At 49.0% G+C, this 12112-nt stretch overlaps 1 protein-coding gene across 2 annotated transcripts in view; it reads left to right on the top strand.

Annotated features, from left to right (window-relative positions):
- Wnt2b (Wnt family member 2B) overlaps positions 1-12112 on the top strand; it is a 17884-nt gene continuing 5772 nt past the window's right edge. Inside the window, exons 1-4 of one of the 2 annotated variants that reach the window (XM_004641706.2) lie at positions 1-422; positions 6678-6898; positions 7921-8198; positions 9559-9823. In XM_004641706.2, the coding sequence (XP_004641763.1) occupies positions 256-422; positions 6678-6898; positions 7921-8198; positions 9559-9823 (931 nt within the window). In that variant the 5' untranslated portion in view covers positions 1-255. Of the gene's footprint in view, positions 423-6677; positions 6899-7920; positions 8217-9558; positions 9824-12112 lie in introns of both variants that reach the window. The other variant, XM_023701771.1, reaches the window with a different exon arrangement.

Genomic DNA, 12112 nt, shown 5'->3' with positions numbered 1-12112 from the left:
CCCTGACACCGCGCCGCGTGCCGGGGCCGCGCGGCCCAGACCCCCAGCGGGGCGCGCCGTCGGCGCCCTCCGGACGCTTCGCCCTGCGCCCTCTCCAGGAACCTGTGCCCGGCTCCTGGACTGCACGTGACCCTGTCCCCGGCCACCAGCGGACCCCATGGCCGTCCCAAGGGCTGAGGTAGGAGCAGCCTGAGGACCCCTAGACGGTGCCCCTTCACGCCCCTCCGGGCTGCGCGGCAGCGTCTCCGGGGAGCTATGCGGAGGCCGGGAGGTGCTGAGCACGCCGCGCAGCTCGCCCCTCGGCGCGCCCGCGCCCCCGTCCCCGCGGCCCCCGACGTCTCCCCGGCTTCGGCCCGCCTGCGTATCGCCTGTCTGCTGCTGCTGCTGCTGCCTCTGCCGGCCCGCGTGGACACGTCCTGGTGGTGAGTGTGGTTCAGAGGACCAGGGGGCTGTGGGGACGCCCGTGGGGGGCACTGCGTGCGGCTGCCGGCCCTGGCCGCGCTGGGCACCGAGCCGCTGCTCGGACGGTCAGGGAGGATCCGGCAAGGCTGTCGCTGAAGTCGCTGAGGGACTGGTGAGGAGGCAGGGGGTATGAAGCTGCGTCTCACCTGCCCGGTGAGAACCGTGGGGCGAGGAGGCCCAGTTGTGCAGCTCCGCTGTGCTTCAGGTTAGGGACCCTAGGGCAGAAGCTGCCCTGCTAGTTTTTCTCGGGTGGGTTCATGGAAGCAGCCGCCCTTCGCTGGCCTGGGGCGGCAGTTCTGCAGGGCTGTCGGTCCCGGAAGGCTCCCTTTGGAAGGCGGAGAGGGGGCGCTGGCGGGGACAGACGAACGTCTACTAGCCCCCCCACCCCCGCCAGGGGACTTCGGTCAAGCAGCGGCACCCAGAGCGACGAATAGAAGGGAAAAACAGGCCAAAACTATTATTCTCGAAATTAAAGCAACATTTGCGTTTGCACAATCTCGGCATTTGTCTTCAGCCTCAGTTTTGAGGATGTCACTTGGAAGCCCTCCTGTTTTTCTTCCCCAGATAACCCTCCTCCCATCTCTCCCCTCTAGGGGTCAGACTCCTGGAGTCCCCCAGTACTGAGCAACTACGTCTTCAGCTCTGTCCGGCCTCACCCCAGGCGCTTCAGAGAGGCCAGAGGGATTAAAACTCCACAGGCTATCTTAGCCTGTTAGTCACAGACTCCCCCACCCCCATGCGCTCCCCAAGCCTGGACAGTACTCATCCTCTTCTCAGGAAAAGAGCTGAGCCGTCCTCCCCCATGGGGGAGGGGCAGGGCAAAGAGGAAGAGTGGGCCTGAGAACAGATTCTGTCTTCTCGTCTTTCCTCACACATCTCAAACTGCCCTCTTGCACTGGGCTACGCCCCTCTCTACCATGCAGCGCCTCCCTCCTTTCCATAAGCTAGCTCTCCTCCCTTGCAGCCAGCACCCCCACCCCTGAAAAGTGTGGTCACTTCTCTTGCCCCCTGTGGCTTTTCTCCTCTTGACTTGGAATCCTGGCTGCACGCACGAGGGGTAGCTGGCTGAGGGGCCAGTCGGCTTGGACTGCAGATTCCTATCATTTCAAGATGCGGCCCTCCATCCCCATCCCCCACTCCCGTTTTCCTGTTGAAGAAAAATCTCTTTTGGATCTTTTTTATCTCTGCAGTGTTGGGGAAGATGAAGGGGGGTTCTGGATGGGGGAGCAGGCTGGCCTATATCTTACATCTGGCTTGAAACATTCCTTTAGAAAGGGAAAGGGAAGAACGGAGACGCAGCAGGGGTACTTTCCATGTTCATAGTGAGATCAAAACCACCTTTACTTTCAGGGCCCAGTAGGACTTAAAGTTTCAGAGTTGCTGTGGGCAAGACAGTGTCTTGGTGGACCTGATGGCAGTTTGCTTGTAGGGACTCTTGACTGACTCACCAACATAGAAAGCAGTCTTTGGGGCCAATTGTTTAGATGAGAAACTATGATTGACAGTTTCAACAACTAAAGACCCAAATGGGGTTCTTCCTATTCCTTATTTTAACCCTTGACTACTCTTTTCTTCCTTTCTCTGTCTACTACCTTCTCTCCATCCAGTTCAGATTCAAACCCATGTAAAAATTCTTAAGAGGGACAGGCTCTAAAAGGAGGCAGGTGACACAGAGGAACTTAGCTCCTGTGAAGTAGTCAATATGAGGGGTGGGTGAGAGGTTAGCTCAGTCTCCTTGCTCCTCCCCTCACGGCAGCAAGGCCAGATGCCTGCCTTCATGGTTACCACCTCTAGGATATGGTGGAAAGATGACTTCTGAGGACAGGTCAGCTGATTCCCCTACAAGAACCAGCAAGACCAACACTCTGTACACTCCAGCCAGAGGCTGTGCTCCTCTATGTAGCGAGGCTATCACTGCCCAGCTAAGTCTGACCTTCCTCGTGGCCCAGACATCTTTCGTCCTGTCCAGCCACTTTCTTCCTCTCTCTGCTCTTATGTACAGGAGGAAATGGGTAGTTTCTTCTTAGGTCCTGTGACAAACAATAAGAACTAAGTGAATTCTGTCATGTGCTTCCCTGTTTTTTTTTTTTTTTTTTGGGGGGGGGTGTTCGAACCGGGGATTGAACTCAGGCCCTTGCTTATTCTACTGAGCCATCTCTCCCCCTCCCCCCTACTGTGTTTTGCAGGGGGCTGGATATAGGGAGTCGCAAGCACAGGCTTGTGTTCATGGGTTGACCAAGGGGGAGAACAGAGTACCACTGTTACCAAAAACAGCTGCCGTTTAATGAGCCCTTACTAAGCCCCAGGTACTGTGCCAAGCACCTTGTGAGCACTGTTGTCTTTAGTCCCCATATAATCCAGAGAGATAGGTACTATTAGTGTAATTATTTCACAAATGAAGACAGGAAAGGAGCAGTAAAAATCTTGCCAAAGTTCATACCAATTTTGGAGCCAACTTTGTCTACTACTCCTACAAAAGCAGTGTGTGCAAATTTTGTCCTTGGAAAACGAACCTGGACTTAGGAGTGAGATGGCTTCTTTCCCCCTGGTTCTCCTCTGATGAGGCCTGACGGAGAGAGCGATATTCTCACACAGTATTCTTGAATTTTTCATTTTCTTCATCTATAAAATGAAGATTTCCCCTCTCCATTTTTATGCAGAAAATGCTTTGTGAATTGTAAAGTACTATACAAGTGCTGTGGGATACAGGACAAATTCCAGGAAGCTGATGTTCAAAGCCCTGTATGTAATGGGCAGAGCCATGTATACTAGGAGATGTACACAAAAGGAGGGGAGGTCAAAAGAGGCTCGCTGGCCTTACTAAAAGGATGCAAACACAAAGCACCTACAGTCAGACTGGCAGTGTTGACAAGGAGTAAAACTATGACTAAAATGAAGCTTATGGCTGGATAGGGGAGATGGAAATCTAAATCAGTGCAGTCAGGTGTTTATTCAACAGATAGTTACTGAGCACCCACTGTGTGTCAGGTAAGTTCTCAGTATTGGGTATATTTAAGTCAACACAAGAAACAAAGGGCTGGGATGTAACTTAGTGGCAGAATGTTTGCTTAGCTTGTATGAGGCCCAAGGTTTGAGCCCAACACCACATCCACCCAAGACAAGAACAAGAGACAAAAATCCCTGGTCGTCTTCCAGTGCAGTGGTACATACCTGTAGTCCTAGCTGCTTGAGAGAGAGGCAGGAGGACTGGAAGTTCAAGGCAATTTAGTGAGATCCTGTCTCAGAATAAAGGTTAGAGAAGACTGGAGTGGGGGTGGTATTAGCAGTGGTAGAGTACTTGTCCAGCATGGGGGAGGCCCTGGGTCTAATCTCCAGTGTAAGGAAAAAAAAAAAAAAATCCTGTTTTCATGGAACAGTGCATCCCAATCAGGTTGGAATCTTGTTGAAATCCAGAGTCTGACTCAGTGGCCTGTGTGGGGCTTAGGGATCTGCATTTTAGCAAATTCCCAGCTGAGGCAGATACTGTTGCTTTCAGACTATACTTTCAGTAGCAAGGGGCTCTGAGTCACTATCAGAGGAGGAAATATGAAGGAGCTGGGGAGATGGCTCACTAGAATAAGCATTTGCCTGGCAAGTGCAAGGGCATAAGTTCAATGCCCGGTTCCGAAGAAGAAAAAAGAAAAGAAAGAAATATTAATTTCTTAAAAGCAGATAAAAAGAGATCATTCTAGTGCAAAGCTAGAAATACGAAGTGAAGGACTAACTTTCGGCAAGGAAGCAGCTACAGAGTTGGGCATCTGGTATCCTCTTCCAGCCCAGGAGCTGGGGGATTCCTTAAACATCTTTGTGCCCCTGATGGCTGGGCTCAGTGCTTGGTACTGGTAGGCATTTTGCAAGCATAGGTTGAAAACAGAGGAAGATGGGTTTAGGCTCAGGCTCAGCATTATCGGGAACCTGCACACTGACTACAGGGAGCCAGTTGCTACACAGCAGCAGGCTCTATGTTCTGCAGTCTTAAAGCAGTTACTTACTGGAGTATGGTAGTGGGAAAACTTAATTATGTTCCCATCTTAGATACTGAACAGATGTTCCCACGCTCATTGAGGATGTAATAAGGACCAATGTGGGCTGCAGCAAAATGGATCTAAGTCAGACCACAGGAAAGCCTTTTTGCCAGCTTGGCCTGCCCAATTCCAGACTGTCTCATGAGGGCTGGGTTATTGGTCGCCATTCCCGTCCTGCCCCCCTCCTCCCAAGCCCCACTGCCTAGAGCAGTACCCAGGGCTGAACTGGAGAAGCACAGTAGTGGTAAGTGGAGGATGAGGTCCAACTCCGATGGTCTCGATTCTACAAACAAAGCACCGCGGCAGTGGGTGTAACTCCTGACTGTGCGTCAGGCAGCCCTTTCCGGCCTGGCTTAGCCTTGGTGTTTATTTTGTTTGTTCCTGGAAGCTGCTGCCCTGATGGACAGTGCCGGGGACACTGATTCTAAGGGAGGCCAGCCCTCGCACCCCTCCCACGGGACAGATGGGGCCCATCAGCCCTGCCGAGTTCCCGAAGAGGCAAGCATCGGCCCTCCTTGTGTTTGTTTGAGTTGGTGTCACCAGTGGTGATCCAGTCTGTGGGTGAGGGCTGGCTGTGGGAATGCACAGGGGGAGGGGACTCAGGCCCCAGGCAGTTTCGCTTTTCCCTTCCCCCCACAGGCTCCCCTCCTTTCTCCTCACCCACTGCTAGGCCCATTTTGGGGCTGTTCCCAAACCACTTGCTCACTCATAGTTCAGACCACAGCTTTTCTGTCTGTAGCAGCAACTGTGCTCCACAGCCCCCACCTGTTTTACAAAGGGGAGGGGCATCCTTTTGATATGTTTTGGATAGGAAAATAACTCATGCCCAGCATGCCAGGGAAGGTATTATATAGGGGCTGGAGAGCTAGAAAGGAGAAAGAGCTGTACTGTTGAGACTGCAGGTGAATGGCTTGATATCTTTTGGTTGCCTCTGGGGAAGAAAGGGTGATACACTCCTGATTTCTGTCCAAAACACTTTTCTGAGGCTTGTGGGGCATCTAGGCCTAATAGTGTTTCTTTTTTTTTAAATTTTATTTATTTATTTGTGTGTGTGTGTGTGTGTGTGTGTGTGTGTGTGGCCAGCTCAGCCCACCAGGGGGCGGGGCTGGCTGGCATGTGGTGCTGGGGATTGAACCGCGGTCCCTGTGCTTTGCAAAGCTTGTTCTAAGTAGGTGCTTTAGACCACTGAGCCATCTCACCAGCCCCCTAAGAGTGTTTCTAAGATGAGAAAATACTGCTTTGAGGAAACCAAGAATGACTCTCACAACCCACCTATGCTTTCATAGCCCCGTATCCCTCAATCTTCTCGTAACTGTTCATATTGGGCAGACTGGGACTATAGTACTTAATCTTGGCCTTTGCTTTCCCACTGGAGACATTCCTCTGCCCATGTAGTTCCATTCAGGCCACTGTGCCTTACAGGTTAGATGGATGGATTTTCTCTTTTCTTTGGTGGAACCGGGGATTGAACTCAGGCCCTTGTGCTTGCCAGGGAAGCACTTATTCCACTGAGCCATCTCCCCAGCCCCAGATGGATGGATTTTAAAAGCTTCATTAGTTACTAAAGGCTCTGGGACCTGGAAGAGAATGGGGAGGAGAACTGGGGTGGGGTCTGCCTCATCAGACCTCAAAATTATATAGGGATTAGGAATAAAAATTTTTTAGCTATATGTCTCACTAGAGTTATAAATATATTCACAGATGTCCACTCTGCCCCTTCCTGGCAGCCCCTGTCTGTCTCCTGCTCCCTGTTGCTAAATCATGTCTTTTACGACCAGCCATTCAGGACATGCTCTTACATGTGGGTGTTGTAAGAGTGTTGGCTCAGACCCTTGTTTTGTTAGTTTATTTTTCCATGAGGATCTTAATGTTTCTTAAATAAACAGGCAATGGGTTTGTGTGATATGCCCACAGCTTCTGTGTATATGACACATGTCTGGCCTGTGCTTTGGGAGTGTGTGTCACTTTGGCCTTTGGCTGAGGAACTAGTAATATTGGAAGACCACTCAATTACTCTTTCTGCACTGTGTAACTATTTCTCCAGAGCTTGTGGGGAATGGCTCTACCGATCAGATGCAGGGAATGTGGAAGGGGAAGAACTCTCTCTAGGGTCTAGATACCAACAGCTTCCCCGACTTTGTGCAGAAAAAGGAGCTGAAGAGCTCTGACAGGATCATCTCCACCTTGCAGGTACATCGGGGCACTAGGGGCCCGAGTGATCTGTGACAATATTCCTGGTTTGGTGAGCCGGCAGCGGCAGCTGTGCCAGCGGTACCCAGATATCATGCGCTCAGTGGGGGAAGGCGCTCGAGAATGGATCCGAGAGTGTCAGCACCAGTTCCGCCATCACCGCTGGAACTGCACCACGCTGGACCGGGACCACACTGTCTTTGGCCGTGTTATGCTCAGAAGTAGGGCTCCATCTATCCTTCTCCAGCTCTTTCCCTTTCTATCCTTGGGTGTGAGGTGGGAAGGATAGGCATGATCCTTTGTCTCAACCTCATAATCAGGGAAATAAATGTAGGTGTGGCACATGATGAAGCTGAGAACAGACCCGCAGGACCTCAGATTTGTAGGTGGGGGTCCCTCTAAATCCAGTGCCATGGGGTGATGGGACAAATGTAAAGCATTCCCTAGCATCTTTAGCCTCCTCCTTTCCCATTCTGTAACAAACGGGCTTCCATGTGCTGTACAGCTGAGGACTAGGAATCACTTCTCTAATTCTTAGCACATCATCATTTCCATCACCCTACCACAACACTACAGTAATGGGAACAAGAGATAAACAGAAAGGTGATATGTAAATATTTGGAGAGTCAATGGCTTGGCCCGTGTTCAGCAAAAAAGCTAAGCAGAGCTAGACAGTAAACTGGGAGAAGGGGAATGAGATGGAAATCCGAAGGTGTCAGGTTCAAGGTGATGATCAATCAGTCCCCAAGTCAGGGAAGCAAGTAAGAAGGGGAAGGTAGCCTGTCTCTCTTCGGGCTGGGATCTGCACTGTAGGAAACTGTCCACCAGAATGGGCCTCAGAAGTCTGGAGTGTGGACAAATGCAGGCTTAGCTGCTCCAGTGCGGGCATGGAGTAGGACAGGATGATTCAGCCTGAGCCTTTCCCATGGAATGACCCAAGGAAACTGGAAGCGCACAAGAGGTCAGATGTGCAAAAAAGTGGACGAGAATAGTTAAGGGCTGACAGAAGGGGCCCCATGCTCCCGGGCAGTGATGACAAAGTGATACAGACAGCCTGCTATGGCAGGCATGCCATTGGCTCACCACTACTGCATTAGGGTGTATGCTTGGAAGGGAAGGGCCCTTTGGATGAAGGGTGAGTAGGAGGGGGTGACTCTGGGAATGGTGAAGTTTCTGAGGCTGAGTGGGTTGAAGACAGATATGGGCTTTTTCCTGAATCTTCCCTCTACCTTTCTCATTCTAGGTAGCCGGGAGGCAGCATTTGTATATGCCATTTCATCAGCAGGGGTGGTCCACGCTATCACTCGTGCCTGCAGTCAGGGTGAACTGAGTGTATGCAGCTGTGACCCCTACACTCGTGGGCGACACCATGACCAACGTGGGGACTTTGACTGGGGTGGATGCAGTGACAACATCCACTATGGTATCCGCTTTGCCAAGGCTTTTGTGGATGCCAAGGAGAAGAGGCTTAAGGATGCCCGGGCCCTCATGAACTTACATAACAACCGCTGTGGCCGTACGGTCAGTACTCATGTCTGTGTAAGTATATTCATATGTGCTGGGGGTGACAGCTTGTGTGAGTAAAGACTAAATGTGAAGATAGAAGAACTGAAGACTTCTGGATCACTTCCAAAAGCCCAACATTCGGGCCAGGGAGATGGCTCAGTGGAATAAGCGCTTCCCTGGCAAGCGCAAGGGTCTGGGTTCAATCCCCGGTTCCGCAAAAAAATAAAATAAAAAGGACAAAAGCCCAACATTTCTGGGACATGAGTACTAAGAAGTAGAAAAAGAAAGCTAGTAACTTTCTTGTGGTTCTGAGGCTCAAACACAGGGCTTCATGCATACTAGACAAGTGCTCATCTACTGAACATATCTCCAAGCAGAAGTGACTTTTTAAAGATGAAGAGCTATCTATACCCTAGTATTTGAATATTCCCATATACTGTGCTAGAAAATGACACTACAAAAGCCAAATGCATGGTACTTTGTACTCTAAAGGCTATGCAAGTACATTGCAATCATAAACAGAACTAAAAGAGTCAGGCACACTGTAATCATAAGCAGAATTCTGTGAGTCTACAATCCCAACAGGCTGTTATGACAAGGAAAGCTTAGTTGGCCCAGGATTTCTTAGAGCAGGACTCACTCCACCTCCCCATGTCTCTGTCTCTGTCTCTGTCTCTCTCTGTCTGTCCCTCCCTCCCTCCCTCCCTCCCCCCCACTATATCAAGGATTAAACCCAGGTCCTCACCAATAGTAGCCAAGTGCTATACCAGTGAGGTATACCCAACCCTCCCTCACTTCTGAGACTGTGTCTCACTGACTTACCAGGCTGGCTTTGAACTTGTGATCATTCTGCCTCAACCTCCAGAACTGCTGAGATTTATAGGCATGTGCCAAGCTTAGAAAACAAGATTCGAAGGCCGGGGAGATAGCTCAGTAGAATCAGCGCTTCCCTGGCAAGTGCAAGGGCCTGAGTTCACTCCTGGCTTCCACCAAAAAAAAAGAAAACAAGATTCCTTTTTTTTTTTTTTTTTTTTTTGTGGAACCGGGGATTGAACTCAGGCCCTTGAGCTTGCCAGGGAAGCGCTTATTCCACTGAGCCATCTCCCCGGCCCCTGTTGTTTTCTGAGATAGGGTTTTGTTGTATAGCTCCTGCCTCAGTCTCCTGAGTGCTGCAATGCAAGCATATGGTACCATACCTGGCTAAGACAAATTCTACTTGATGAAGAAGAATAGGTGTGATCTGGCAGACCCACAAAGGGCTCAACCAGCTGGCCATGGCCAGCAGATCTCAGAGCACTTATGCTTTTAGCCCCTGGGATGACTAGAAAGTCCCCTGACTAGTGCCTGTTCCTTACCTGCCGCTTCCTTCCCTCAGGCTGTACGGCGATTTCTGAAGCTGGAGTGTAAGTGTCACGGCGTGAGTGGCTCCTGTACTCTACGTACCTGCTGGCGTGCACTTTCAGACTTCCGCCGCACAGGAGATTACCTGCGGCGGCGCTATGATGGGGCTGTGCAGGTAACAGCCACCCAAGATGGTGCCAACTTCACAGCAGCCCGCCAAGGCTATCGTCGTGCCACCCGTACTGATCTTGTCTACTTTGATAACTCCCCAGACTACTGTGTCCTGGACAAGGCTGCAGGTGAGTAAGACAAGCAGGTGAGATATGGAGAACAGGATCTTAGCACAGGTACCGCAGTGGAATCACGCTCTGCTCAGCTGTAGGAGTTAGGGAAGGGGGTGCTGTGGGAGGAGTTATTTCCTCCACACATGAAAACTTGGGATGAGATTGGTGACTTAGGCCTTTGCCTAGCAGGCCCAGTGCTCTCCAAGTGGAGGCGATTACTCAGCTCCCTGACACCTGAAGTCACTCTTATGTTCCCAGCACCTGATGCACAGCAGGTACTACTTACAAGATGTTTAAGTGAACTAGCTGCTTTGGGGTTTCAACCAGTGTTGAGGACTCTACAGAAAAAAAAAGGACTAAGCCTTAGGTTCTGTACAGTCTAGCTAAAGAAGTAAGATTGGGGCTGAGATGTAGCGTAGTGATTAGAGCACTTGTTTACCATTTGCAAGGTAATAAACATAAGTTTATTTGGAAATGTGGAGTTTAAGCTGTTGCTTGAAGTATGTGATTATCTGGACAGCGATGGAGTTCGAGAACAACAGATGTTCTCTGTATACGAGCAAAGGGTTATGCGCAAAGGCACATGATCTGCTTCAGGGACAGAGCAGATCAATACGACTAAGTCAAGGTCTCTGGTAAGCGAGATCTTGAAAAGCTATGCTCAGTGTGCTGCCTTTGAAGATTTTGAAATGGAGTGGGGAAAGCAAGGAAAGAGGAGGTCCCTACTAAAGGTAGGTAAATCTACACACAGTCATAAGCAGGAAATAGTTGTTTTTCAGTCTGTTCTATGTATTTGTGGTAGATTTCTTGGGAATGCTGGAAAGTGACCAGGTATTTTCCTAGGAAAGTGGAAGTTGCCATCTGGCTCAAGATTTCTGGTTTAGATAGGTTAAACTAGGAAAAACATGTGGTGCAACAGAACTTCTTCTTTTTCTAGTCATTGTCTAGGGGTTCCAGTCTCCTATCTGCAGACTTGGGTAGGATGGAGCCAAAACCCTGTTTTTAACTGTTTTCTACACTGTGTTTTCTCGCATCACTGTCATTCGTGGAGAGTCAGGTGACTAAGAGCAAAACTGTACACAGAAACAAGTAATAGAGTATGTGTACTCTGTGGACTGCTAGAAGAAAAAAGGTTAGGAGAGCCATTCTGATTCCACTAGTGACTTCCTGCTACTAAGTATGTGTAGTCTATTTCAGGAGGTTAGTCTGTGGATGCCAAGGAATAATTCCATAACATATGAGGAATAAGCCTATCTTACCATACCTATAATGTACCTTTGAGAAGGATCTTTGGCATTAGAAGAGAGAATGAGTAGTATGTGTCTTAGTTTTTCTCAGAAAGATAAAATTAGGCTTCATAAAACCCCAAGTAGGGCCTGGTATTCAGAACATAAGTTAAAGCAAGGAATATGGAGCCAAGTGTTCCCTCTGTCTAACCAGACTTTTTTTTAAAGTCAGACTATAAAAATGTTATAGCTGCACTATAGTACAGTAGCAATCAGTCATGTGATTGAGTGCCTAAAAAAGCCTTATCTGCAGGCCATATGTTCCAAGATCTGTAATGGATACCTGAAACCAAAGATACCATAGAATGTTTTTTCTTACAGGTACATACAAGTTTATAAGTTAGGCAGTAAGAGATAATAACTAACAGTAAATTTTTGGGGTGGTGCTGGGGCGTAAGCGCTGTGCCTTGAGCATCCGGGCATGTGCTCCATCACCCAGCTACAACCCCTAATAATAAAAAATTTAGAATTCATGAATTATTAAAAAATAAAATTTATGAATTATTTACTTCTGGAATTTTCAGACCATAGTTGACCATGAGTAAAACTATGGAAAATAAAACCACAGGAAAAAGGGTACTACTGTATAATCAGTGTCATTAAGAAACTGAATTTTAGGGGCCAGGGAGATGGCTCAGTGGAATAAGCGCCTCCCTGGCAAGTGCGAGGGCCTGAGTTCAATCTTCGGTTCCGCAAAAAAAGAAAATTTACTTTAATTTATCAAAATGAAACAAAAATTAACGTTAGATATGCACCTCATGTCTAGCATATAATGTAAAGCACAGTTCCAGAGTTTAAAAGTGGTTTAAATGCCAAAGAGAAGTGCTTAAGACCTAATTCTTGGAGTTAGGACAGTAACGTGTGCAGCAGACCTACTCAACCCACATGCTACAGCAGTGATTTGATCTCCTAACGCTGTGAATTGTACACGCCTACTGTGAAAAAACTAAGGATGTACCATCATTATATGCATATTTACTTAGAAGTTATGTCTATGTTCTGCTGTCCTGATAGGTAT

The sequence above is a fragment of the Octodon degus genome, unplaced genomic scaffold (assembly GCF_000260255.1).
Source record: "Octodon degus isolate 3935 unplaced genomic scaffold, OctDeg1.0 scaffold00140, whole genome shotgun sequence".
Lineage (NCBI taxonomy): Eukaryota > Metazoa > Chordata > Mammalia > Rodentia > Octodontidae > Octodon > Octodon degus.
Note: the sequence above shows the minus strand (reverse complement) of the source record. Positions and strands in the feature narration are given on the sequence as shown.